The sequence below is a fragment of the Alnus glutinosa genome, chromosome 4 (genome assembly GCF_958979055.1).
Source record: "Alnus glutinosa chromosome 4, dhAlnGlut1.1, whole genome shotgun sequence".
NCBI classification, from domain to species: domain Eukaryota; kingdom Viridiplantae; phylum Streptophyta; class Magnoliopsida; order Fagales; family Betulaceae; genus Alnus; species Alnus glutinosa.
Genome location: NC_084889.1, coordinates 727,912 through 753,441, shown reverse-complemented (window position 1 = coordinate 753,441; position 25,530 = coordinate 727,912). Strand labels below are relative to the sequence as shown.

Genomic DNA, 25,530 nt, shown 5'->3' with positions numbered 1-25,530 from the left:
AATAAATTAAGATTTCACTTGTTATACAATTCACGATTATTAGTCATAGAGAGTCATTATCTTATAGAGTAATTGAGATTTTTGGATTACTGAAAGAAAAAAAAAAAAAAAAAAAAAAAAAAAAAAAAAGAAGAAGTAAATGCAATGCGTTTTTTACTTTGAGATGATAGTGAAAAAAAAAAAAAAACGAAAAAAAAACCTAACATAACCTAAAAATCATACACTTACCAAATCCAAAACGACATAGTTTTATTGAATTTAAATATATAAATATAAAGGAAGTGCGGATGCAATTATTAACCGCATCCGCATTCCCTAAACCACTACTCGTATCCGCATATGCGGATATTGATTTTTGCTAACCGCATGTACAGATAGCAATTAGGTGCGAGTAGCGGATATGGACAGTTATTATCCGCTCGCATTTTTACCCATAATCAATTGGATGATAGTTTGAAGAGATATGTAGACTTTTCCCTTAAATATTTTAAAATGATGTTTTCAGGTGTACACTATCAAATATAACAAAATAAAATATTCATCATAAAATGAGATATCAGCACCATACACTATTTTACAATTTTAATTATTCCAATTATCTGGAAAACATTATACCCACCCACCTCTCTATTAGCAAAAATTATTGATAACAAAATGTTCTATTTTGTTTGATATAATTCTTTTTTTCTTTTTATCACTGTGCTTCAAGTTTTAATTCGACAAAATTATAATTATTAAATTATTAAATCAACATGCATGCGAGAATCGAAAATACATGTGATCAAGATCTCATATTTTAAAGAATTTGGGGGTTGGGTTTGAGTAGAGCAATTTAGACCCTAATCTACCTTATCTCGGATGCACATTCCTTATGCTTTTCAAGTGCATTTGTATCGGCAAGAAGATTATATACCAAAACATTAATAAATAGAAAATGTTATAAGAGATTTTTGGTAGAGAAGATTATATATACTATTAACAATAATAAATAGAAAAGGTCAACTACAAAAAAGTTAGATCTTTGGGTGGGTGCGCAAATAAATTCATTAGAATATATTTACAGGTGGCATTAGCTCGCTAAGTCTGCCATTGATGAGAACAAAAATGCCTTGATGGGGCCTTAGAACTCATATAACTTACTTTACCACTGAGATGCACTAACTCATTACAAGGTTAAACCACAGGAGCAGCAGGCACTACAAAAGAGTAAAATGACTTAGCTTGCTCATCAAGATTCAAATTTTTGACTCTCTTTTTGACCTTCCCTTCCTTTTTTCTAGACAAAATACCAAGAGAGCAAAATTCAAAAATGGAGTAAAAGGGGAACATATATGGTATTTAGTTTAGACCATAAACAGATATTTCAGGTCTTCCACTGTTAGGCGAGTTGCAGAACCCCCAGTTTGGTCTTCACCAAAAGCAGATGCAACCATTTTTCTCTTCTCTTCCTGCAAAACAAGCTCAGAAAGAAACACAACATAAGAGGAAATTATATAGATATTTCATTTCTTGCACATGTTCTACTTCCTCACACCTACGAACCTAACTAACCACTGACCTTATCTGTTGCCAATTTACTAGACCACAAATTTTTGTTTCCAAAAATTCATATCTAACATGATGCAGCAAGTCTGGTATAAAATGGACCTACATCTGTCTCTTGTAGCAGCAAATTTGGTGGCTTATTAAGACTAGCGAAGCCGAGGGTCTCCATTCTTAATTATCAAAGGCCATTCAACACTAATAAGAGAAATATCACTACTCCCATTTTAACTAAAACATCGACTGGCACAAAGGGACGTTCTGAAAACATAATGGAAACACTGCAAGACATTAACGGAATATAGGAACTCACAAAATAAAGTGAACCGGTAAAGACCTTACTGTCAAAAATTATAACTTTTAAAGGGGTTTCTTTCTTATGGAACAAAGAAAATGGACCAAAAATTCTAAGTTTGTTAATTGAAGCGAAAATCCTCATATTTGAATTTTATAAATCTACATTTCAATAAGTCTTGAACCTATATGGAATATTAGAGCAATCTACAATTTACAAATATATTTCATAATACATAATATGATCATTCATGCCAATTTCAAGAAATGTCTGTACTTCGAAAGCCTCATATATGTTAAATTGTATGCAAGTACTATTCAGAAAAGTAAGATGAAAACTGGAAATTTTGGTCAAATTTCTTGGGTTTTTGCACAATTTCAATTTACTCCTTGGATTTCTATAACCGATAATTCACTCCTTAAACTTTTCACGTTTTTGAATTAACTCCTTCTGCTGAAAACTAATTACATGGCATTATTGGGGGGTTAATGCCATGTAATTAGTTTTCAACATAAGAAACGAATTGAAAATCATGAAACGCCAAATGAGTGAATTGTGAAATTTAAAAACCTACGGAATAAATTGATATCACCCAAAAATTCGGGAATTAAATTTGAATTTTCCTCATAAAAAAAAAGTAACCATGAATAATTATTATGTCTTTCAAGATAGTAGGATGATTCTTAAACCAGGCTGAAACTGTTACTAAACCATCAATTCAAAAAACTCAAGCTACTAGGACGTGGGCCAACAACAACTTATACCACACTCACAAACATTAACACTTCCTCACATGTAAGCCTACCTAACAACATTAGACCAATTGCAGCCTTTCTGCATGCAAAACAGAAGAAACTTAACACGATGGGGTTAATCAGAGTTGAACCAAGGAACTTTTAAAACAAAGGAAACTCCATACCATGTTGAAAAACCATTAAAGCGAGAAAACTAAGGACAAATCCAATACTTGGAGCTAGGAAGAACAACAAATATAATGAAAACGACGATACCTGGAGAGCTAAAATCCTATCTTCCACTGTGTTTTTGATAGTGATCCGTGATACAGTAACTGGACGAGTCTGTCCAATCCTGTGTGCTCGATCAACAGCCTGGTCTTCAGTAGTTGGATTCCACCAAAGATCCAAAAGAATAACATGACATGCAGCAACCATGTTTAACCCAAGATTTCCTGCTTTCAACGACATCAGCATAACAGTCACCTGCAAAAAAGTTTCGGTCATTCAGATACTGAAAATACAACAAAGGTTAAGGCAATAAGAAAGGGAAGGGAAACAATCATGCATGATATCAACATTTGTGATACCAACGAACTACAACAAAGAACATCTAACATGGTGGTATTGCAGTAACCTCCTATCTTTTAACAGCATTTTGTTAGCTAATCCATTATGGCATATAGATAGCTTTATTACTAATATGAATATCCACCTTGTCGGAAACAAAAAAAAAAAAAAAAAAAAAAAAAAAAAAAAAAAAGAAGAAGAAGAAGAAGAAGAAGAAGAAGAGATATTAGAGGAAAAACAAACTAAAAGTATTCCACAAGGTAGGGGCCAAACCTCTGGATCAGTGTTGAAGTCTCTAACAGCCCTATCCCTTGCACCCAGAGTCATTGTGCCGTCAAGCCTCCTGTATTCTACACAAGCCAGGTTCAGTGAATTCTCCACCAAGTCCAACATGCTAGTCCACTGGGAAAAAACAATTGCTTTAATTGGTCCTTCAACTGGTGGCTTCGAGTGAGATGTTGAGTGCTCTGTAGCACTAACACCTGAATGGCAATTCTCAGCGCATGGATTTTCAGAATATGGGGAGCTTCCATTACATTCTATGGAACTATGCATATTACAATGTGTCCGCAAAATCTGAAGAACAGCTCTGATTTTAGATGAACTATACTCATTCTGCATAACTATTGAACTCTCTGTTAACTGAGAACTCACGGGACTACCATTAACATCATCAGAGAGACAACTGCTCAGAGTAGCTTTGGAAAAAACAACTTCAGAGCCAAGTTGTTCTTTGCATTCAGGTGCAGGGCATGTATTATCATCACCTGTCAAATATTCTGATACACACTGATAGCAAAAAACATGGCCACACATGGTAACAACAGGGTTCTCAGGTGGATCCTGTAAAAGCATCAGATGCTAGAAGAATTAGATAGGAAGGTCATGTGACAGAAAATTCTTTTTACGTAGTTATCTATTGTTGTTTTGCTAAAAGATAAAATAAGAATGACAACAACGACCAAATACACAAGGAATCAATGATAAATCTGAGGAAAAAATTGCTTAAATGTGATATGATTAAGTAGATTGGGCATATTATACATACATGCATAAAGATACAAAAACATGTAAAAATACAAAAAGATGTCTCCATCAAGCAAGAGAGAAGAAGAAAACCCTGATCTACAAAGGTTTGCTTAGAAAACATAAGCAAAAGAAAACATGCGTGTTTCAACTCAAATAATTCAATTCAGGTTTAAACCCAACGCCTATAACAAACTATTTATAATGATCACCAAGTTACATAGGACACTAGTTAAACCCACAAATAAAACAAACTCAAGCCTCAGTGAGGAAACATAGAATCCATCGTCATAAAAGCCAATAGATCTGTTCCTTTCCAGATTTGACTAAGTTTGTATACCATTACTAAAAATAGAAACTGAAAATCATAATCGTACGGTAATCAATAACTAATTAAGCTTCTTCATCCTCCTTGTTCCTGCATCACACACATTTCTTGAAGTGCTTCCTGTGACAAAATGAGGCCACAGTACACATTTCATAGATGAGCCCTTAACAAACTTATTTGATGAAAACACCCTGCTTTCACTTCAAAATTTAGAACACCCACATGTATCTAATTATTTATATAGCCCTAAGAAATAAGCAACGTAAATCTACAAAAACCTTGTATAAATCATAACAACAATGAGAACATTCAGACCATGTGTTTTCCAGTAGATGCAAAGAGTTACATCAAAAGTTTCTAGAAGCCACATTCAGCTAATTGCAAAAGAGGGAAAGGCAAAGTGTCCCATATTCAGAAAACTCACATCGCATACACGACAGATGGCAAAGGAAGTTTCCAAGCAATTCAATAGATTAAGCAGCATATCTCTAGGAAGTTTCTTCGCCATTTCAAGAGAAATTTTTCCAACAGAGTCAGATTTATATTCTTTGACAAGAAGTGGATGGTCACAAGCCTGACGGAGGCGCAAAAGCATCAAAAGAATATTTGCATAATTCTGATTCACGGTACCAGCAGCAGCATATGCCTACAAAATACAAACTCATAATTTCAAGTTACACAAAAATTCAGCATAGAGCATCACATAAAACAGAACTCAGTCTTTACAAAATCAGAAAAAGAAGAATCTCATAGAAAGTTGAAGGTACTAATAGCATTGTATCGGTATCCTTATTGTCATATACTCTGATTCTAACACCATATAAAATTTCATTAGGATTTAAAGTATCATTTGAAAACCATGATACCACGATACCATACATATCTTAAATTGAGGTAAATATCAATACAAAATTTCCTTGTTATATTGATGATTTTATCATTTGCAGAACAACCAAAATACAGGAATTATAAATCGAGGGGGAAAATAAGCATGTATGATTAATTCAATCCTTATTCCATCAGTACTTCTTACATTTACCTGTCCCAATGCCTAAATCCAATACTACACCCAACAAGGTCCCTAAAACTTTGAGTTTGTATTCCTCTTTATACATTCCTCTTTTTTTCTTTTTTGGGTTGGGGGGAGGTTACACCCAAATGTTTTGAACCAACTATTTACTTAAAACAATATCGTCACAAAATTTGATGGTGAAACAATCACATTTTCAGATCTCAAAATGTCATACAATGGCTACTATTACTTTCTAAGTTCGTGCATGACATATCACAATGAAACAAAGGTATGCTACAAGTGCAATGTTGCAAACTTCCCAAGAAGTTCCAAGATTAAATAAACAAAATCAAGTGCATAACACATTATCATTTTAATTAAGCACCATATACTAGGCTTGGCTTATCAGAAATAGCACACTTGCTAGTTGCCAAGTATCCCAAGTTAAATAAAATAAAAAAATCCGGCACTATCATAATCGACTTTCCAAGGTGGGAAACAAATGGAATGATCAGAACCTTGAATCGTGAACGTGAGTCGGCTTCTAGCTTGGTGTAGAAGGCCCGCTCCTCTGTTGAGAAGTCCACCTTAGTCAAGTGAATTGTTTTTGGTGGTAACTTAATTATAGGCTCCCCATCAATCAATGTTCCTAAACAATAAAAACTAACTGGAATCAGCACCTTAACATCAAATGTTGTTGAACGTTCAAATGATACATGCCACATCAGCAAAAAAATTTGTAGTATCTATAATAGTACACATAAGGCAAAATCCAAACAATCACATTCGTCAATAGAAATCCTTGCTCTTTTTAGATCAAGCAGAAATAGTTGATCGATGTTTGGATGAGGATATGGGTTACCATCTTGCACAATGCCAACAATTCCTTCCTCAACCACCCCCCCCCCCCAAAACAAACAAACAAAAACCTTTTTCTCTCTCATTGACCCCTCACAAGCTCTACAGAATAGGTTCAGTAGGAGTGGTGGACATGTGTTGGCCTGCTTGAATTATTTAATGTGAGTAAAAGGAACATGGGTATATAAACACCAAAAAGAATACATGCAACCTCAAGTATAGATTTGGCTCAGTAGAACAACATAGTAAGAAAAGTTTTGAGAAGACAAAACAAGATACTTAAGTGCACAACGGATCCCCAAAAAAGAATGAGAAGAAAAACGATTTAAAGAACTCAATATGAAGTATAAACCGCTATAAATCTAGAATGTCCACAATGCAAAACTGCCATAGATATTGTCAAAAGAAGTTAGAAATGGAAACAACAAAGAAACTCCAAAAGTCAAAGCTCCTTTCTTTGCCCACGAATTGGCCTTTCCAAGTAGCCAGTGTAAGAAAACAAGAAAAGTGACTCCTTAAGCCCTAAAAATTTATCAATATCAGTTAATAAGATAAATATACCTTATAAAAACTTTTTTTTTATAAGAATATACCTTATAAAAACTATAGAAGCATCTATGGTCTCTGGCCCGCTCGGGCGCATTGCTAAGTCAAGTAACAGATTCATCCAAGAGAGACCCCATAATTGACCTCCTAGAGCTCCAAAAAATCAGATGACCATGGCGTCAACAAGATGATCAAGATTATTCATCCATTATACTCTTTATGATCTAAAAAATATTCAATATCAGTTAATAAGATAAATATACCTTATAAAAACTATAGAAGCATCTGCTCGGGCGCATTGCTAAGTCAAGTAACAGATTCATCCAAGAGAGACCTCATATTTGACCCTCCTAGGGCTCTCAAAAAATCAGATGACCACGGCGTCAACAAGATGGTCAAGATAAATTAGATAATCCATCCATTATCCTCTTTATGATTCCAAACAATAGCTATATCTAGAATAATTACTTTATTAGGCTCTTCTCCAATCATGTAAATGATTGTTTTCTAATTTTCATATACAAAAACAAACTTCATTGCACCATATATTTTTCTATTCATGGTTAGATATCCTTAAAGATCAGCACCCTGTATCTACTTTAGCTTCTATTTTGATGCTCTCCCAATAAAAATGTTGTTCAAATTAGGACTTCTTTGCATGGGGAGAGAAGGAGAAGCTTTCAACTCTTTCAAGCATGAACTTGTTTCGGGAGGGGGGACTGAATGTTGGAGAAACAGGCAGAAGAGGATGAGGCACATTGGGGTCATCTAAAGCTAACATGATCGTGTAGAGAGTATCAAATAAACCTACACGATTGAGCACAAAAATTTGCAAATGGTAAACATTGAGAAAGATACTCAGTGGTTATCCTTCCAAGTGGATGGTGACTAAGTTCTCTCTCTCTCTCCCCCCCCCCCCCCCCCCCCCCCCACCCCCCCCCCCCCCCCCACCCCCCCTCTCCGTGTGTGCATGCACGTTCATGCATGTGTCTACTTATATTGTGCTTTTTCTTTTATGAAAATGATGTAGGCCCATCATATTCATCATCCCAAGTCAAGGAAAATTGGAATGATTTTATATTTGTATTTAATATAAGACCCAATATCACAAGATGATGGGGCCAACATGTTTACTACTCTTAGAAAGTTCTCAACATAGAAGAAAAAAAACAAAAAAACAAACGAACAAACTTCTATAATAATTCAACCAAAAGACTCGATCTTTCTAATGAAGATATCTTCATCTACAATGAATTAAAACATGCATATGCGATGAATTAACACAAAGCATCAAGTCTTAAGAGGCATCCCTCGGTTAGACAAGAAATAAGAGAACACAAGGCTAGATCCAAAAAAGCAAGCAAAAAGAGAGAACAATCTATGCATCAGCATGGATCATATTGAGCATCTCCATTTTTTTCTGGGCTTATTGACCATCTCCATCGCAATTTTTAATACATGCAGAAAAGAAATAACCTCCTCCCCCCCCAAAAGAAAAAAAAAGAAAAAGAAAAAATAAACTCCAAACACTCAAAATATAAGAGAAATGATTCACCTTTTGTACGACGCAACATTATAGCTCTCAAAACTGCTTGAAGTTTCTTGTACCCATGTAGTGAATTTCTGGATATTGGTACCTTTATCGTATTGTAAAAGGATTTGTATACAGCATATGGGTCATATTTTAGGAACCTGAAGTAACTGTACAAGTCATCAATTGCATTTTGAATAGGTGTTCCAGATAAGCACCACCTTCTTTTGGCTCGCAGGCTGCAACACGCTCTAGCCACTTGAGTTCGATGGTTTTTTATTGTTTGAGCTTCATCTAGTATCACCCTAAACCAACCTACTCTTGCTAGCGCACCACAACCACCATCAATAGTAGAACTATCAATTTCTTTCTTCCCCTTTTTTCCCCTCTTACTAATGTTAGAAGCCTTTTTCCTCTTTTTAGTGGAAAATTCAGAGGATAATCCATACATTTCCCCATTTTTTTCATCAGCATCATCCTCTTCAACTAAAGGTTGTTTTGGAACTTCATTAGTTACGATAGAATATGTAGTGAGAACTACATCATATTTTGCCAATTCAACAGGATCCTTTGTCCTACTGCCACCATGATAGATTAGGACAGAAAGCTTAGCTTCATCTGTAACTTTCTCATCCAGCTCCCTAGCCCACTGTCGAAGAACACTCGCTGGGCACACAACTAATGTACCAGCTGCTGGCCTCCGCCTACTAAATGCCCGCGTAGAGCTACTCACTTCTGGAATAGGTTTTAAATCATCAAATTCTTCAGACTTCTTGACTTTATCCACACCGCCACTGGCATTATCATCGTCGTCGTCGTCCAGATTCAATGCTTCAGTTTTGTGATTGCATAGATCTTCTGATTTTTGTTTTGACTCCAAAGACTTCTGCATTTGTATAAGGGCAATCATAGAAATTGTCTTACCAAGGCCCTGTGAGATATAAGCACAATGAGTCCAAGTAGAAAAAAGAATCCTATGTCATGGAAGAAGCCAGATATAAAGGTCAACTAGCCTTTTGATGACTAACCTGATCATCAGCTAAAATTCCACCCAAACAATGCAAACTTCTAGTTTCCTTTTGAAGCATCCATGCCAGTGCAATTTTCTGTTAAAAACAACGATTTAAACATAAAACCATATAAATCACACCTAAAAAAGAACCAATAATAAAAAGGTAAAAAGCAACACCTGATGCCTTAGAAGAGGAACAGACAAAAGACCATCAGGTAAAGTAGCTTCAACTTTTGGCTGGTTTAGATCCTGCAAAAACCAAAGTCGTTAAAGTTTAAACTTCTTAACCTATCACATTATTAATCATGTTCCAAAAACACAAATACGTGCTACACTAGCAATCACGGTAAACAACACTTCCCTTAAGCTGCACCTACACAAACTCAAATATGAATGTCAAGTGCTAGTACATAATGTCTAATCTGTATACCCCCTCAAATTTTGAATAAAGAGTTGCTGAAAAATATAGAAAGTGTTCCAATTTATTTGGACAAGAGAAAATGCAACTAAGAAAATGAAGCACACAAACATCAATAATATTAAAACAAAGATTTTTCAGGAAAATGATTAAAAAGGGATCTCACTGAGCATCTTGCAAATAGAAATACATCATAATTTTCTTTCTGACACATGTTGTCGAGAATATAACTGAGTACTTGGCCAATTTGAGCCACCACTAGCAAGCACTGTTAATGCGATTCAAGTACTACACTACTAAATTGAATATAAGATCCAACAAATCCAATTCTGAGCCTTCTAAAAAAGCTAAGATTGTCCATTACAACTAGAAGTAATTTTAAATTACAGGAAATTTTCTTTCTTGAGCTCCTCCTGGCTTTCAAGGGTACAACATGTTTTAATTTTAGTTACCATGAGATTAAAAATTCATGTCAATACCAAATGGAGACTATTCAGTCAACAGCGTTCAGTAGACTTGCTACGCTTCACAAGAGTGACAGTATTCATTGATGTTTATTTATCCTCAATGAAACCTAAGCTTCTGACTCTTGTCTACAAATGAATAAAACTTGTCACTCTTATGCAGGGGCGGACCCACTTGTATGGGTGGGGGGGCGAATGTCCCCCCAAAAGTTTCAAAATTCCTCTTGAAATATATGATAAATTTGTCCCCCCAAAATAATATTTTTGTCCACCCTCAACATTTTTCTTTTAGTTTTGACCCCTATTTCATCATGAAAAACTGAAAATACCTTATTCCATTTGTTTCCATCGTTTGCTTCTAACGAAACTCTAAACCTGGTTTCTTTTCTTTTTGGTGGGACTTTGTCACTTTGAGCTCTGTGCCTCTCTCCATGCTATAGCGTCATGTCAAAAGTGACTGAAAGGCACAACACTATCGTCTATCTAGTTGTTGTTTCTCTTGCAAAAAGCCCTAGAACTCCACAATTGACGAATGAAAACCAGCGTAAGTTAGGTCTTTGTTGTTGAGAACCTGAGACGAATAATACCAAATGACTCACTAGCCTCACTGTATCCATCTCACAATTTGTCTCTCTCTCTCTCTCTGAGATTTGTTCAAGTACCTTTTTCTCCTTTTCTGAAATTTCTCTTTTTTTGAAATTTTGCTAAAGCTGTAATCTTTAGAAACTTTTATGCCTTCTGGGTTTCATTTTTTCCTCAATTTCGCTTTCCATTCTAATGTTTCATTAGGACTCTAGTAGGTTCCAGCGGTTTTTACTTCCAACATTTTTTTTTATGGTACTCTTAATTTGACAAGAACAAAATTTTGTTCAAGTTTCATTTGACTTTTGCATTCATGGTTGTCTTATTTACTTAACCATATTTCTTCCTTTTTCCTCAAATTCCCCTTTCATTTCTTCCCTGCTTGAAAATTTGGGAAAAAAGTCACCCATCATTTCAAATCATAGTGAGTGAACAATCAGAGAAGGAAATGTAACACCATGAACAATCATGAAGTTTCCCCCACCACACCAAAAATCCTGGTTCTACCCTGCTATTATGGTATGTTAATCAAAAACATAAAGGCACAATCGTTGGTATAATTATCAACTTAAAGAGAATCTTCCTAGCATTAATACCTTCAGGTTGGAATTGTTTGCAATAGCTTCTTAAACATGTTGAAGCGATTTGATATTCCATCAAAAAATGTCGGCCAAAGTCTTTCTCAAAGGTGGTTTAAGTCGGCTATGTGTTTGTAAAAGACCTAACTAACTTGACTTCTCTCTCCTACCTAGGTGCCTAACCAACTTTTAATATATATATTGGTCCTTTCTATTATTGAAGCACAATACACGGTTGGTTTGGTAAAGTTTTAAGAAATTTTTTGGGTTTTAGTGCTCCATGTTGGTGGCCACCACCGTTGTGGTTATCTGGTGGCCTCACAATGGCCGCCGGATGGCTCTGGCGGCCAGCGAGGCTGTCGGATGGCCTTGGAGGCCAGCATACAGCCCTGGCGGCCATGGCAGGTGGACTGCCACCATGCCAGCTGCTTTTATATATATATATATATATATATATATATATATATATAAGGAACATCCACACCAAAAAAAAGGGGATTGTGTTTAGTTATTTTTTGATAAATGTTTATGTTTTATTTATTGAATAGTGATTTGTGCAAAGTGTTTTTTTTTTATAAGAGTTTTGTGATTTGTTTCAAAACATGTGTTAATGGTGTGGCCACATCTGAAAATCCATTTAGTTAACTGATACTTGATAATCAGCGTTTGAGAAGCGAAAAGAGTTTTTCAAAATCTTGCCAGACAGACCCACACTCACTCCCTTCTAGCAGCTGCACAAAAGAAAATAGTTGCTTTTGTTCGTGTGCGCACAGAAAAGAGAAGCAGCATGAGAGGAGAAAAATGAGAAAAATAAGATTTTGAGCTGTGCATATAAAGAGTTTACAAGTGTGAGTTGCTCTCTTTCTTTTCTCATGTTCTCTATTGTGTGCTGAGCTAGAGAATTGTGTAAGAGAACAATTATTTTCATCTTGTGTGAGTGAAATTTTGGTGTATTGGATTTTGAGTTTGGATGATTTTTCTTCACAATAATTTCTTGACGTACTTAATATCGAGGGAACCACGTAAATTTTTGTATTCTCGTGCGTGATTGGTCTGTGTCAGTTATTATAATCGCAATCTATTGCACAAGTGGTATCAAAGCTCAAGTTCGGTATTCAGATAAAAAATTACGGTAAATATGGTGAGTACCAAGCATGAAGTGGAGACGTTCAATGATAGGAATAACTTCTCTCTTTGGCAGAGAAGAATAAAAAATCTTTTGATTCAACAAAGAGTCTACAAGGCATTATTGGCTAAAATAGCAAAAGACGAACCATGACGAGTGGGAAGAGAAGGATGTCAAGCTTGCTAGTGCAATTCATCTAAATTTGTCAGATGAATTTATTTATAATGTGATTTATTAAGAAAAAACTGACAATTTGGCATAAATTAAAAGAGCCTGTATATGGTGAAAAACAATTGACGAATAAGTTGTATGTGAAAAGGCAATTATATGGTTTACAAACAAATGAAAAGACGGATTTTCTTGAGCAGCTCAGTAAGTTTAACATGTCGAAAAACGGTTTTTAAACCTTAGAATGAAAATTGAAGCAAAAGATAAATCAATACTTCTGTTAGCATTGACCCCCCCAACCCCTCTCTCGTATGATCACTATCACTTGATTACGACATTATTGAATGGGAAAGAGACTCTAAAATTGAAAGAAGTGACTAGAACTCTCTTGTCACATGAAACAAGAAGAAAGTATGTCAATAATCATATTAATGGGCCTGTGGCAAGATCTAACCCAAAGCATTGAAGAGATATGTCTAAGGGGAAGAATGATAAAAGTAGGCAGTCTCAGTCTAAGTCACGATCAGCAATGGATGAAGAATCTCGGTCGAATGCAAAAGATGTGAAGTGCTATTATTGTCGCAAGAAATGGCACTACAGAAGATTTTACGGGGTTGGAAGATAAAAAGAATCATAAAAGTTCCATAGATTTATTCAATGTTGCCAAAGTCGAGTCTAATGACAATGAGGTTAGCGCAGATCTTCTCTCAGTTTCTTCAAATACAGATTCTCTAATACATTCTTAGATTTTGGATTTTGCTTGCTCATATCATATGTTCGAATAGGTAGTGATTTGAGATGATTTAATATTGTAATGCTGGTATTGTTTTGATAGCAATGATGCTATGTGTAAGCTTATTGAAATATGTTACATAAAAGTCAGGATGTTTTATAAGGTTGTAAGAACACTTGCTAACGTTAAATATATTCCATCTTCTAAAAAAAATATAATATCTTTAGGCACATTGAATTCTTTTGGCAATAGTTTTTCAACCAGAAATGGAGTTATAAAAATAACTAACGGTACTTTTGTTTTTTTTTTATAAGCAATCGACAAATATCATTAAAAGCGTAAAGGCGCCCCTAAGTACATAGGAAGGATACAAGAGGAAATGCCTAACTAGAAAGAGCAAAAAAGAACAATGAAATGACCAAAACTAATTGTTAAGGAAGAAACATAAGCAGTTGTCCAAAGATACAAATTTTGAAGAAAAAGAATTTAATCTCCTCCAAAGTCCTCTCACGATCCTCAAAACATATGTCATTCATTTCCCTCCATAAACTCCCCGTAGGCACCATCTTCCACACAGCAGCACTCCACGTACTGCTGGTAGTCCACTTTGCTTTAGTAGCTGGCAGTGGAGATCCCCATTGTGTGTTCAGGATGTTATCAACTGGAAGAACAGTAACAGTGGATAGCAGCTATGCCAAAAGAATTGAAGTCACTACAGGAAAAATAAAACTCGAGAGTTTCTAGAATTTCCCAGTGGAAAGAAGGCTATAGGATGCAAATAAGTCTACAAGAAAACAGAGTAAGCTAAGAGATTTTTTGGGCAAAGGGACTAGCAAAGGAGCATGGTTTTATGACAAAACTGGGTCCTATGCACAAGTTTAAGCAATGCTTGAAGTTGAGTGGCACTTGTAGTTTATGATTGTCCCTTGAAGAGATTTGCATTGTTAGAATAACGGAATACAAATCAAGGTGAAGATTGGTTTAGGTGATTTGATATTCCATCAAATCATGTGGACCCAAGTATTTTTCAAAGGTGATTTAAGAGAGGTTAAAGCCAGCTATGTGTGTGCATAAAAGACCTACCTAACCTAGCTTCTTTCTCCTACCTAGGTTCCTAACCAACCTTTTTTTTTTTTTTTTTTTTAAAAAAAAGTAAATATATTTCAGGCATTCCTTTTATGCAAGCATAACACAATCACTCCATTCTAGAAACCGCAAAAGAAAAATTGGAGCTTTTTGGGTTTGGGTGTGCACAACAAAGAGAAGCCACAGGAAATGAGAAAAATGAGAAAAAGAAGATCTTGAACTGCCACATAAATAGTTTATTGGTGTGAGTTACAATCTCTTTCTATTCTCATGTTCTTTTTTGTATGTTAGAACCAGAGAATTGTGTCTAAACAAAATTCAGTCTTTTGTGAGAGCGAGATATGGGTGTATTGGGATTTAGGTTTTGGTGGATTTTCTCCACCAAAATGTTGTACTCCATCTTTGATTAATGAATTTCTTCATGATCGTCTCTCACCGTGGACATGCCTCACATCGAGAAAACCATGTAAATTCTTGTGTTCTTGTGGGTGATTGTTTTGTGTTATTTATTGTAATCGTCATGATCTATTGCACAACAAAACCCAATCCTTTTATCATCTTTTGATAAGTGGTGAATTCATTGAAAACAAAAGAAATTAAAATAGGCATACAAGAGTATCTCCAAATGTTACAACTAAATTTTGGAAGATCAATAAAAGCAAAAAATGAAGCACAATGGATATTGCCTAAAACAGTTATCCAATTATAATGATCTTAACTCTTAACAAAATGGATTTAAGGGAATTCAAAGGGCGCCTAACACTATTGAAGGTCAATTTATCTAACAGTTTAAATTTATACTGAAAGTTAAAAACAGGAAAAGTTATAAACCAAGCTCAAAATGAAAAACATGGTAGCAATTAACTGCAACCAATACCTCCAATGCTGCTTGATAAATCAGTCTCTCATCATTTTCAGCTGGCCTTTCTTCCCCTGCCAAGGAACGGTATGAGGGGTCACTTGAACCAGCAAATTGGTTGGAAAAAATAGCCTTTCCATGCATCAAAGATGGAGGTAGGATCCTGTTCCCACTGTTGTCGTACATAATAACTTCTTCATTCTTGCTCCTGCTAAACTGGTCTCGCAGATAACCCTTGCTGCTGGTTACACTAGGCCCTGCTGAATGGTAAGTATTGTCATAAGTATCACGAACCTGACTGCTGCCCTTATTCCCTGCTAAACTGTTTGATTTACTAATTGGTGCAGATGGCTGTAGAGATGGTGGAAGGGTCCTAGTAAGAGCCTGTTGAGATGAAATTTTCTCATAGTCAGCACCAGAAAGGCTAGCAATTCGGGAATTAACAGTCCAAGGCTCACTCACATTCCCATTATCTGTATAATAGTCAGAATCCTCCACTTGGGCAATCTGCCGATTCGGGATCCTAATATTGTCATTAGAACCAGGATGTGAATGGAGCTTTTCTTGTGAATGAGTATTAACATTTGAAGAGCTTCCATTTGAAGCATATGCTCTTTTAGGAGAGTTAAAAGACTGTACACTGAAACCTGCAAGTGTAAAAAAAGGCTACGTCATTTTTCATACATGTAAATTTTGAGTTTGAACCCAGAAGGTTCATAATTTATAAAATCAGTCTGACACCTGTAGTTCTTGAATTTGTGCCATGAGTAGTAGCCCATGAAGGAAGAATCCTAGAAGGCGGAGATCTCTGACCATCTATGTCCCAACTCTCCACATCATCATCAGATGAACTGATATCTATAAAATCCATCACAGGTATATGGTTTGAATGGTGACTTCCCTTTTCTTCAATCAATTTAGAGAGAAAATTATCACAAGATGAGCCAACCTGCATTCAGAAGCAAAAGTGATATATTGTGATACAAAATAACTTAAAGGAGTATCAAATTATGAGATGATATATTTCAACTCACCAGTTCTGAGCAATGTCTTGAAAGTAGGCTGGAAATGCAACCAACTAAAAGCGAGCAACATCTCCAAGCTGAATCAACGTAATCACGAAGATGATCCACATGGTCAGGCATCTAATGAATCGCAACCCCACTTCCTTCAAAACAGTATTTTCATGAGCAGGCTAGCTTTAGAAAATGTATATCACAAAAGAGATAGAACAAAAAGAATTTGTTAGGAAAAGTATTCACACATTCATGCAAGGAGCTTTGACGATCGTGAGAATGGATTGTTAGAATTGAAGAAGATGATTCTATACACCATGTATATATGGAGAGTGGCATGGAATAGTGTGCATGTTTCTAATTTTTTTGAGTTCTTAGAATAATGTTCTTCTTTCTCTTTGATTTAGGGGTTCTTTTGTATACTCCATATGTACTAGGTTGCACCCCTCTACGCTTTAAATGAATATACATTACATATCAAAAAAAAAAAAAAAAAAAAGGGAATCATTCAAATTTCATTTTGAAAGTCAAATGCATTCTATCAAAATGATAAGATTTCAAGGCACAAAAGAAAGGGTACAGCAAAGCTCGTTACAAATAAACAAGAATCTTCTTGGATACAGTTTTCAAGAATGATATTGAAGCAAAACATGGATTATAAACTACATGAATACTGAATACATGTAATTAGTACACTACTGTGTATGCAAAAAGAAGTACAGTCAATACACTACTGAGCAAGAAACATAAAATATTATTTGGACCATCAATAAACCACTCACCAAAGATTAAGAAAGGATTTAAACAGTCATCGTACTCAATCGATTACATAGCTAAGGATTGCCTCGACACACTTTCAAAGAATGTTAGGGTATATTTGTTAATGTGTTTTGGGGATTTTTTTATTTTTTATTTTTTGGTTTGAAAATATTCTGATGTGACATAAACATGAAAACAACTTTTATGTTTGGAGGAGTGTTTTATGTTTGGGTTGTTTGTAGATGTCTTTAATTTGAAAACATAAAACAAAAAACAAAGTCATTAACAAACATGGCCTTAGTTTTTTAAAACCCTCTCTTAGGTTGAAAAACACCTGAAGACTACAAAACCAGCACAATTTATGTTATTTTTTTCATTTCATTTATCTTGATAAAGACAATCTCTTCATTTAAACAATGATTTATTTATTCCAAAAATACTATTAAAAAGTAGATATATAATGATGTGCTTCACTTATTTTGTATACATAACGTATCATTTACGAGAAAAAATTACATTTAGAACAATTAAGATTTAAGAACTTGTGTTTAAACTTATAGATAGGAATGTGCTCTCCCTCTAAACAAAGTTGTGCCTAATCCTCTCCTTCCACTTACAGTAAACAAGACAAAGGTGGGACTGCTCCAACAAGAGACTTTCTCTACTACAAACTATGGCATCGATCATTAAATTAGAGGGGAAAAAACGACCACATTTCAAAAAATATCCTGCAATGATAGGAAGGGGGGGGGGGGGGGGGGGGGGAGAGAGATGATCGACCCATCTCTTCATCCTTTTAACAGAGATAGCATCCACAGAATAAGCTGGTATAAGATAAGTATCAGGATAAGCATTTAACCTGTAGTCACCGAGGGAAGGTTCTCAAAATTCTGCCACCATCAAAATAAATGAAGGTGCAAGCTTCTCACTACCTTAAAAGGGAATTTTCAGTTGTGTTCTTAGTTGATCATCAAGCAAAAGAAGGTTGTCAAGAAAATTCACTTCTCTTTTTCCTTTCTGTACGAGGAAAAAGTGTGTACAATCAATCAAACTCATAACAAGCCGTAAACAAGAAAAAAGCTGTAAGTCTTACAAATGCGAAAGCTTGTCGCTACATCAAAGAAAATGTAGCTACCATGTAGTATAACATTAACTCAAAAATTTTAATGTTAAAAGAGAAAAGGAAAAAGGATTGCAAAGAGAAAGCACGCAAAGGAATTAGAAACACAAGGCCACCATTTCGTTGCAAGCTCACAATACCACCATTTCGTTGCAAGCTCACAATACCACTAACAGTCCATTTATTTTTTTTTGGGGGGGGGGGGGGAGAGAGAGAGAGAGAGAGAGAGAGAGAGAGAGAAATCTCAAAGTTTCAAACTTGGCTTGCCAATTACAAAACCAGCATTAGGTTATTAAGCCACGTATCTCCAACCGTTGTCATGCACAAGTTATTCAGGCAACCAGAATGCCAAAAAAATAAGTGTTCAACCCACCCTGAACTCCTCAAGAAAATTGGAGTACCATTTTCATCGAATCCAACCAAATCCTAATGCAAACACTCGAAGTCTCTCACAACCTGATCATCCCAGATTGGGTACTAATTGAATTTCTATCTATGGTAATAAAATTGAATAATCAACCATACCCATCACACAAACGATAATCACCCACAAAGTTGCATGCAAGCCCCCATAATTTGAAGAAAAAGGCACTATCTTATCTTGTGTCAAAGAAGAAAAAAAATGAAAATTACCCATTAACAAAAAAAGAAAAAGAAAAAAGACAGCAATTTATTCCAAAGACAAGTCAACCAAGGGCTAAAAATTGAGTGCAAAGGACAGTAAGTAGTAAGAAAAAGCTTCCAAATTTAGAAATTTGAAATGGGCATTGACCTATACTAGGAGAGTAATCGCGTAAAAGCAAGAGACAATAAGAAAAACTTAAAGAGTGATTAGCTAATTGATAAGGGAACGAAGTAGAAGGGGGAGAGAGAAAACCCTACCTGCGTGATTGCCGGCCCTCATTGTTGTTCTCAGATGTTCATAGGGTTTGCAGTCAACCGAATCAGAGAGAGCGAGAGACCCAACGGTAGCGTTTGGAACAAGGAAGGAGATCTAGCATAATTATGAGTTTAGCACAACATAATAAAAGCAATTCTTTCTCCTTTTTTTTTCTTTTTTTTTTATTTTTTATTTTATTCGGACGATATTTAATTTATGCTTTCGGTAAAGGATGACTTTTTCTTTTCTTTTTTTGTTTTGATTTCCTTGAGGAGCAAAGTTACATTTTTTATTGGCCAAAATACATCAAGGCCCAATTAGAAATGGTCAGCTTTCTTTTACTTTTTTAAAAAAATGACATAAATTTTCTTTAAATTGGGTCGTTTTTTTTTTTTTTTTGAGCATGTTCATTTTATTAAAAAAAAAATATGTATTTATCACTTGCTAATTAAAAGATTATATGCTTTTTACATGTTCAGAAAAAATAAATAAATAAATAAATGTGGGAGTAGTTAAAGTTTAAGCATCAAATGTGTTAATTAAGCATCTAAAATAATTACCATAAAACATTTTCATAATTATAAATACTCCATTCATAAGATGAGGAACATAAGTCATACTTAGCAAGAATCTCAACTTTTATATCACATGTCCTCAACAAAAAGTAAAAAGGTTCATTTTTACCTAACAAAATGACTCTAGGTGCCTTCCGCTGTCCATGACTCAAGTCTCAAGACTCAAGTTGAGTCTATCTCTTGAACCAGATTTTATCATGAAAAAAAAATGTTATTTTTTTCATTTCTTATTCATCTTCTATTTATCTTTATTCATATTTATTTCGAATTCACCATTAAATATATATAGTGTATTAGGGTTCTAGGTAGAGATCTGATGGTAAACTTTTTTTTTTTGTTTTTTTAAAAAAAAAAAAAAAAAGAAATAGATATGAGATGGAGGAGTAGTATATATCTTTTATCATTATTATTATTATTATGCTTGATTTTACATTTATAATTTATAATATATGTTTTTAAGCGAGGTGTTTTTGGACTAAAATGCTCAACATATTTGTCATAAATGGCACTGAAAAATCCGTGCAATCGTGAGCGCAAACTGGGCATAATGAAACTGGGCTTCGATTGACAAAAGGGCATAAGCCCAACTAATTGTTGGTGAGAGATACTTGGCCGTTGCCACTTTGGCACTTGGCACCCTCCGTGTATGAAGAATCAAGTATCGGAACCAACTTTTACGTGCTTTTAAGTGGTGTGTGCTTTGACCCGATGTGTAGAGACTAATTTGAAGGCACATTTAATTCCATTTTATTACGATGAGCTGAGAGATGAAATCTCATGGGTCGTTTGTATTCAAGGTCAGTTATCACTTTGGTAATATGTCCAATTTTTATTAGTTATATTTTTTTAAGCCGTTGAATGCAAATAATGAATTAAATTTATATAATTTGAAAATCTATAATTTTATTAAATTTTAATAAAATTGTAGAGATGCTTATCCTAATACTTATAGTAAAAAGTAAGTCGCAGCTTAGCTTAGCTTAGCTTAACCCGTAAAAGCAAACGCAAGCCCGAGGCAGAGCAGCTTTGGAGACATTGAAGGATGGTGCGTATACTTATACATATAAAGAGTAAAAAAGTGACGGAGAGTGTTGTGTACCGCCAGGCCCTCGTGGGTCCTTGTCAGGTAAAAGTTAAAATAATAAACTTTTTACCCGGTTTGTCAAAAACTCGAAATTGGCAAAAAAAAAAATTAAAATAAAAGAAGAACCTTTTCAACCCACACACATCCATCAACTTGAGACATACCCTTAAAGCGACGGATCCTCCTTACAAGTTACAGAATGCTTTTTCGGGTGGGGTTGCTGTCTAGATTCCCTAAATGCCCTTTGCATTTAAATCTACGAAAACTACTTGACCACCTTCTTCAAGGAATCAAGGTTGAAGTAAGTCAAATAACCTTCTGTCCGTTGAAAAAACAAAACCCATCAAATTATAGTAAAAAACAATATTCATATAAAAAATATTTATTTTTTATTTTTATCCATATTATTAGTGCCATTTTGGCCAAAAAAAATATATATATATATATATATTAACAACGTACCCGGATGTGGACAAAAAAAATTAAAAGGTAGATTGAGGTTGGCAGGGAAATTAGTGGCAGCAATAAAAGTCGTTATGGGCTTTTCATTCTTTTTTGATACGGAAAGGCAAATTTCATTAAATTCACAATTAAGGTTTAAGAATTATTTAACGGAAACATCCTGTTTACTTGCAGCAAGTGGGTTGCTTTCCCATAAGAGTAAATAATTAATAATTAGGGGTAACTTTTAATGTCAGGAGTAATCAATGTTTGCTTATAATTCAATAATTATCATTGGATTCATTGCGTCACCGACTCATGCGTACGTAGGGCGTTGGCGCAACATTTCAGATAAGCTTGTAATCACGTTTATGCCGAATATGAACAAACATGATTATGTTTTCTATTTATTAGATATTAATAAGCAATCTAAAATATAAAATAAAATTAATATTAATTTTTTTTTTTATCTTTAAGTCACATTAAAACAAATTTTCAAATAAAATACATTTAATTAATTAAGATAGAACAAATTTACAAATCAAAATGTAAAGAATGAAGTAGAAAAATTATAGAAGAGCATAAATTTATTACATTCCATCTTGATTCACCGCTTTGTATCCATTTATTTCCCCACCAAACTCGCAGAGAAAGTTGAAAGTGACGGCTCAAACGGGTTACCAATTGCCGCTGGTAGTGGTCCTGGCGGAATCGCGGTCCAGGTCCATCTCTCTCTCTCTCTCTCTCTCTCTCTCTCTGGGCTCGCCGATTCATGCTTCCTAATACCATTCCCCCCATTTTACCCGGAATTTGAGCTGTCCTAGGCAAATTCACTATATTTAGTTGGTCGCAGATATATATATATATATAGCATTCAATTTTTATTTTTTTTTTATTATTATTATTTTGTATTTACTCTTGAGTCAATGACCATAATGTGTATCGGGAAAAAAATGTTTTTATTTAAGAGAAATAGCGATAAAATAAAAGTGCATTTCTAACATTATTCCAAAAGAAATTTCATATAAAAAGAGTAAAGAAAAGAAAGAATGAAATAAATTAAGAGGAGAAGTACAAAAGAACATGTCTAATCATCCGTCCATCAAAGCCCCCAAAAAGCGAATTTTGTGATGGGCGGCATCTTCTCTTGAAAGTTTTTTTTTATTTTTTCTTCTTCTTCTTGTGTAAGTTGTGTGTGTGTGTCTGTGAGGCTGTTGACTTGGGTAGCAATGCAGTGGTCTCTCCAAATCAAAAAAAAAAGGGTCTCTCTGTCTCTGTGGTTTACCCATGTGACACACTACTATCCCCTCCCTTCCCTCGTATACCCTTTCAGACAGACAGCGCCGTAGACTTCTCAAGAGCGACCGCACAATGCATAGAGACATATAAAGCAGTCTGTGTCTCTGTTCCTGTTCCTGCCGCACACATTTACACAAACACTTTTTTTTTTTTTTTTAACTTAAAAACCCTTCCTCTCCAACCCTCCCCATTACCCATATAAATTACTGCATACTTATAATTACCTACTACTACTTCTTCTTCTTCTTCTTCTTCTTCTTCTTTGCTAATTTGCTTGCTAGCTTTTTTGGAAGCGGTGGAGAAAATGGGTGTGATTGGGTTGTGCTTTGATCCAAACGTGGTGGCCATGTGCGGGAAGAGGAAATTGAGGAGTCTGTTCTGGAGAGTTAGAGCAGAGGTTAGAAGACAAGTGAAGGCCCGGGCCAAGCACCAGAAGAGGTTCAGCTTCCACTACGACCCCTTCAGTTATGCTCTCAACTTTGATAATGGAAATTTCGGTTTCTTTTGTTGATCACAGAAGAACCAGAAGATGATTCATGAAGAAGAAGAAGAAGAGGTTTTTGCTCCTTTTTCTCTCTCTCTCTCTCTCCCTCTATGTTTGCTTGAATTGCTTGTTGTTTAGACTATATAATATATATATATATATATATCTTTATCCGCTAGCCGTTTGATGTAACAGACAATATAATGTACGTAACGTAAGTAGAGCTGAACTTTCAAGTATGATGTTTTTTATATACTTGCAATCTTCCTTCCCTACGTCCTTCTTCTTGGTAAGGCTCGATCAACCTTTTGAAGCGTAAACCATATAAGCTAGAAATGAGCATATGTTGGTTGAATTCCCACCATCAAAACTGTTGGGAAAACATTTCATGGCACAAGTTACTTACTTTATCTGGTAATATATATTTAAAGTCAAGGAAGACAAAGTTCTGAACTTGGTCCGCAATGTGCTTTCATTGTCTCATAATTTCCGGGATCTTATTGTTTCTCCGTTTTCTGTTTGCTTTTGTTTGTCTTTCTGCGGCTTCTTTCTGTTCCAGAATGACACCGGGATGGAAGTGGTCCACCACTCCACTCCACCCCCCACTGCCTAACCTTTATGCAACTCCCATCTTTGAAACCCCGCTGCAACAGGTCGAATAACGGCAGTAATTCTTACTAAAACAATTTGTCGTTGCTAATTCGCGAATTCTAAGAATCTAAGATCATTCGCACCCAGCTAGTTTAAGGATGTAAATTTAGGTGAAAATCTATTTTCAAATAAATCTACAATACTCACCAATTAAATATATGTATATGATTTTGAAATGTTAGTGCTTTAAAACAAATATTTAAATAAAATAGTGAAAGTGGATTTTAAAAAGTAATTTTTAAAAACACAATTAAGCGTTTGGCAAAATCACAGTTTTGCTTTTAAAATCGCAGATTAACCTTTTAAAATACTGCGTTTTCAAAAAAGCACCCAATTGCCTACGATTTAAATAAGCATTTTTCTACGTTTTCAAATCGCACTTTTTTTAAAAAGTAATTTTCAAACGGTTCATTTTCTTGGATTTGGTTTAAAATCTCATTTTTTTCTCTACGAAATCGCAATATCAAACGCACTCTAAAACATATGTGAGTGGAATGATATAAACAAAAACAAAAATCTAGCTTATAAATCATATGAAAACCCCCAAACAAAAAAGATAATTTACTCTCTCACTAAAGGATGTCAAATACTAAGAATTTACATCACACATTGATTAGTGATCGTGTCAATATCCATATTCCCAATTTCAAATCGGACTTTTTATTTGGAACTTAATGTAGGCAGAAAGCAAGTAGGGATTAAGAGCAAAAAGGATAGAGGTAATAACAAAAGTGTTTTCAAGAATGTTTGCCCCGTTTGAAATTCATCTTCCCCTCCCATTCTCTTATTTTTACTTCTTAAAAAAAAAATCAACTTCAAAACATACTTAGCTTTTTTCACTTTTTATATCACATCAACAATTTTATTATTATTTTTTAAATAAAAAAACTCACTACAATATAATTTTTTTTTTCACTTTTCCATATAAATTATTTCAACTATATATCACATCAATCATATTTTTCAATCACTCAAAAAAAAATTCTAAGGGGAGGGGAGGGGGAATTTCAAGAATGTATGGAAAAACAAAGTCTCTAAGAGCATTCACAGCAGCTTCTCTAAATGGGGTATGTTCCCCAAGTTTTAGGGAAAATTTTAAGAAAGTTACAAAAATCTCTCTACACCAGCTTTCCTAAAAATTTTCATTTTCCCTGGGAAGTGAATAGTGCTTCCCAATCTCATTCAATTGTTTATTCACAAAATATATTATTTTTCTCCTACTTTATCTTCTTTTTCCTACTTTTAATTAAAGTAAAAGTAAAAAAATAATATTTTAATGATATAGAAAAAAATAAAGGGAAGCTGCTGTGAAATGTTTTTTGATAGGGAAGTAAAAAGTAGTTTAGTTCCCTATATTTAGAGAAAATAGTTGGGAAGCTGCTCTTATATGACATTCAACTTCTTCCAAACTTCTACTTTATCACTGTACACTTCTCAATATTGCATCAACAAATTAATTCACTATTTTTTTTCCCTTAGTTTCCACGGCAAATTCACAGCATTGACACAAATTGATTGCAAACATTCTTGAAACTCTTGGGAAAAGTATTTTTTTAAAAAAAAAACAAACAAACTCAAAGGGGTTAATGCATTAAATAAAAGAAAAAAAAATTAAAAAAAAAATGCTCAAAATAATAAAGATAGCCTAAATCATATCTCTCGATCCATGGTGATTTATTCTGGTTTGGCAACATAAAAGAAGATTCTTTTATACATTTTTCAAAAACAAATCATATTTTTTTCAATTTTTTTT

At 34.6% G+C, this 25,530-nt stretch overlaps 1 protein-coding gene across 5 annotated transcripts; it reads right to left on the bottom strand.

Moving 5' to 3' along the window:
- Positions 1–947: 947 nt before the first annotated feature.
- LOC133865701 (helicase-like transcription factor CHR28) lies at positions 948–19,391 on the bottom strand. Of its 5 annotated transcripts, XM_062302139.1 has the most exons (14): positions 19,246–19,391; positions 18,103–18,260; positions 16,503–16,636; positions 16,210–16,417; positions 15,931–16,115; positions 15,487–15,852; positions 9,632–9,703; positions 9,471–9,548; positions 8,467–9,373; positions 6,026–6,156; positions 4,920–5,141; positions 3,415–3,984; positions 2,848–3,057; positions 948–1,448 (listed from the first exon to the last, which is right to left on the bottom strand). In XM_062302139.1, the coding sequence occupies exons 3-14, from the start codon at positions 16,611–16,613 to the stop codon at positions 1,344–1,346; spliced, it is 3,165 nt and encodes a 1,054-aa protein (XP_062158123.1). In that variant the 5' UTR covers positions 16,614–16,636; positions 18,103–18,260; positions 19,246–19,391; the 3' UTR covers positions 948–1,343. The 5 variants fall into 5 exon arrangements, with proteins under 5 accessions (XP_062158123.1, XP_062158119.1, XP_062158120.1 ...); XM_062302135.1 differs by having other exon boundaries at positions 15,487–16,115; XM_062302136.1 differs by having other exon boundaries at positions 15,487–16,115; positions 16,503–16,632.
- Between the last annotated feature and the right edge of the window lie 6,139 nt (positions 19,392–25,530).

What these genes read in the sequence shown, in the direction of transcription:
- LOC133865701 (XM_062302135.1), bottom strand. Translation starts at nt 16,613, where the DNA reads ATGCCTGACCATGTGGATCATCTTCGTGATTACGTTGATTCAGCTTGG. An exon ending in TTTATCAAGCAGCATTGGAG is followed by an intron (nt 9,704 to 15,486) that starts GTATTGGTTGCA and finishes TGGTTTTTGCAG; the next exon opens with GATCTAAACCAGCCAAAAGT. An exon ending in ACTTCAACACTGATCCAGAG is followed by an intron (nt 3,058 to 3,414) that starts GTTTGGCCCCTA and finishes ACTTTTTTGCAG; the next exon opens with GTGACTGTTATGCTGATGTC.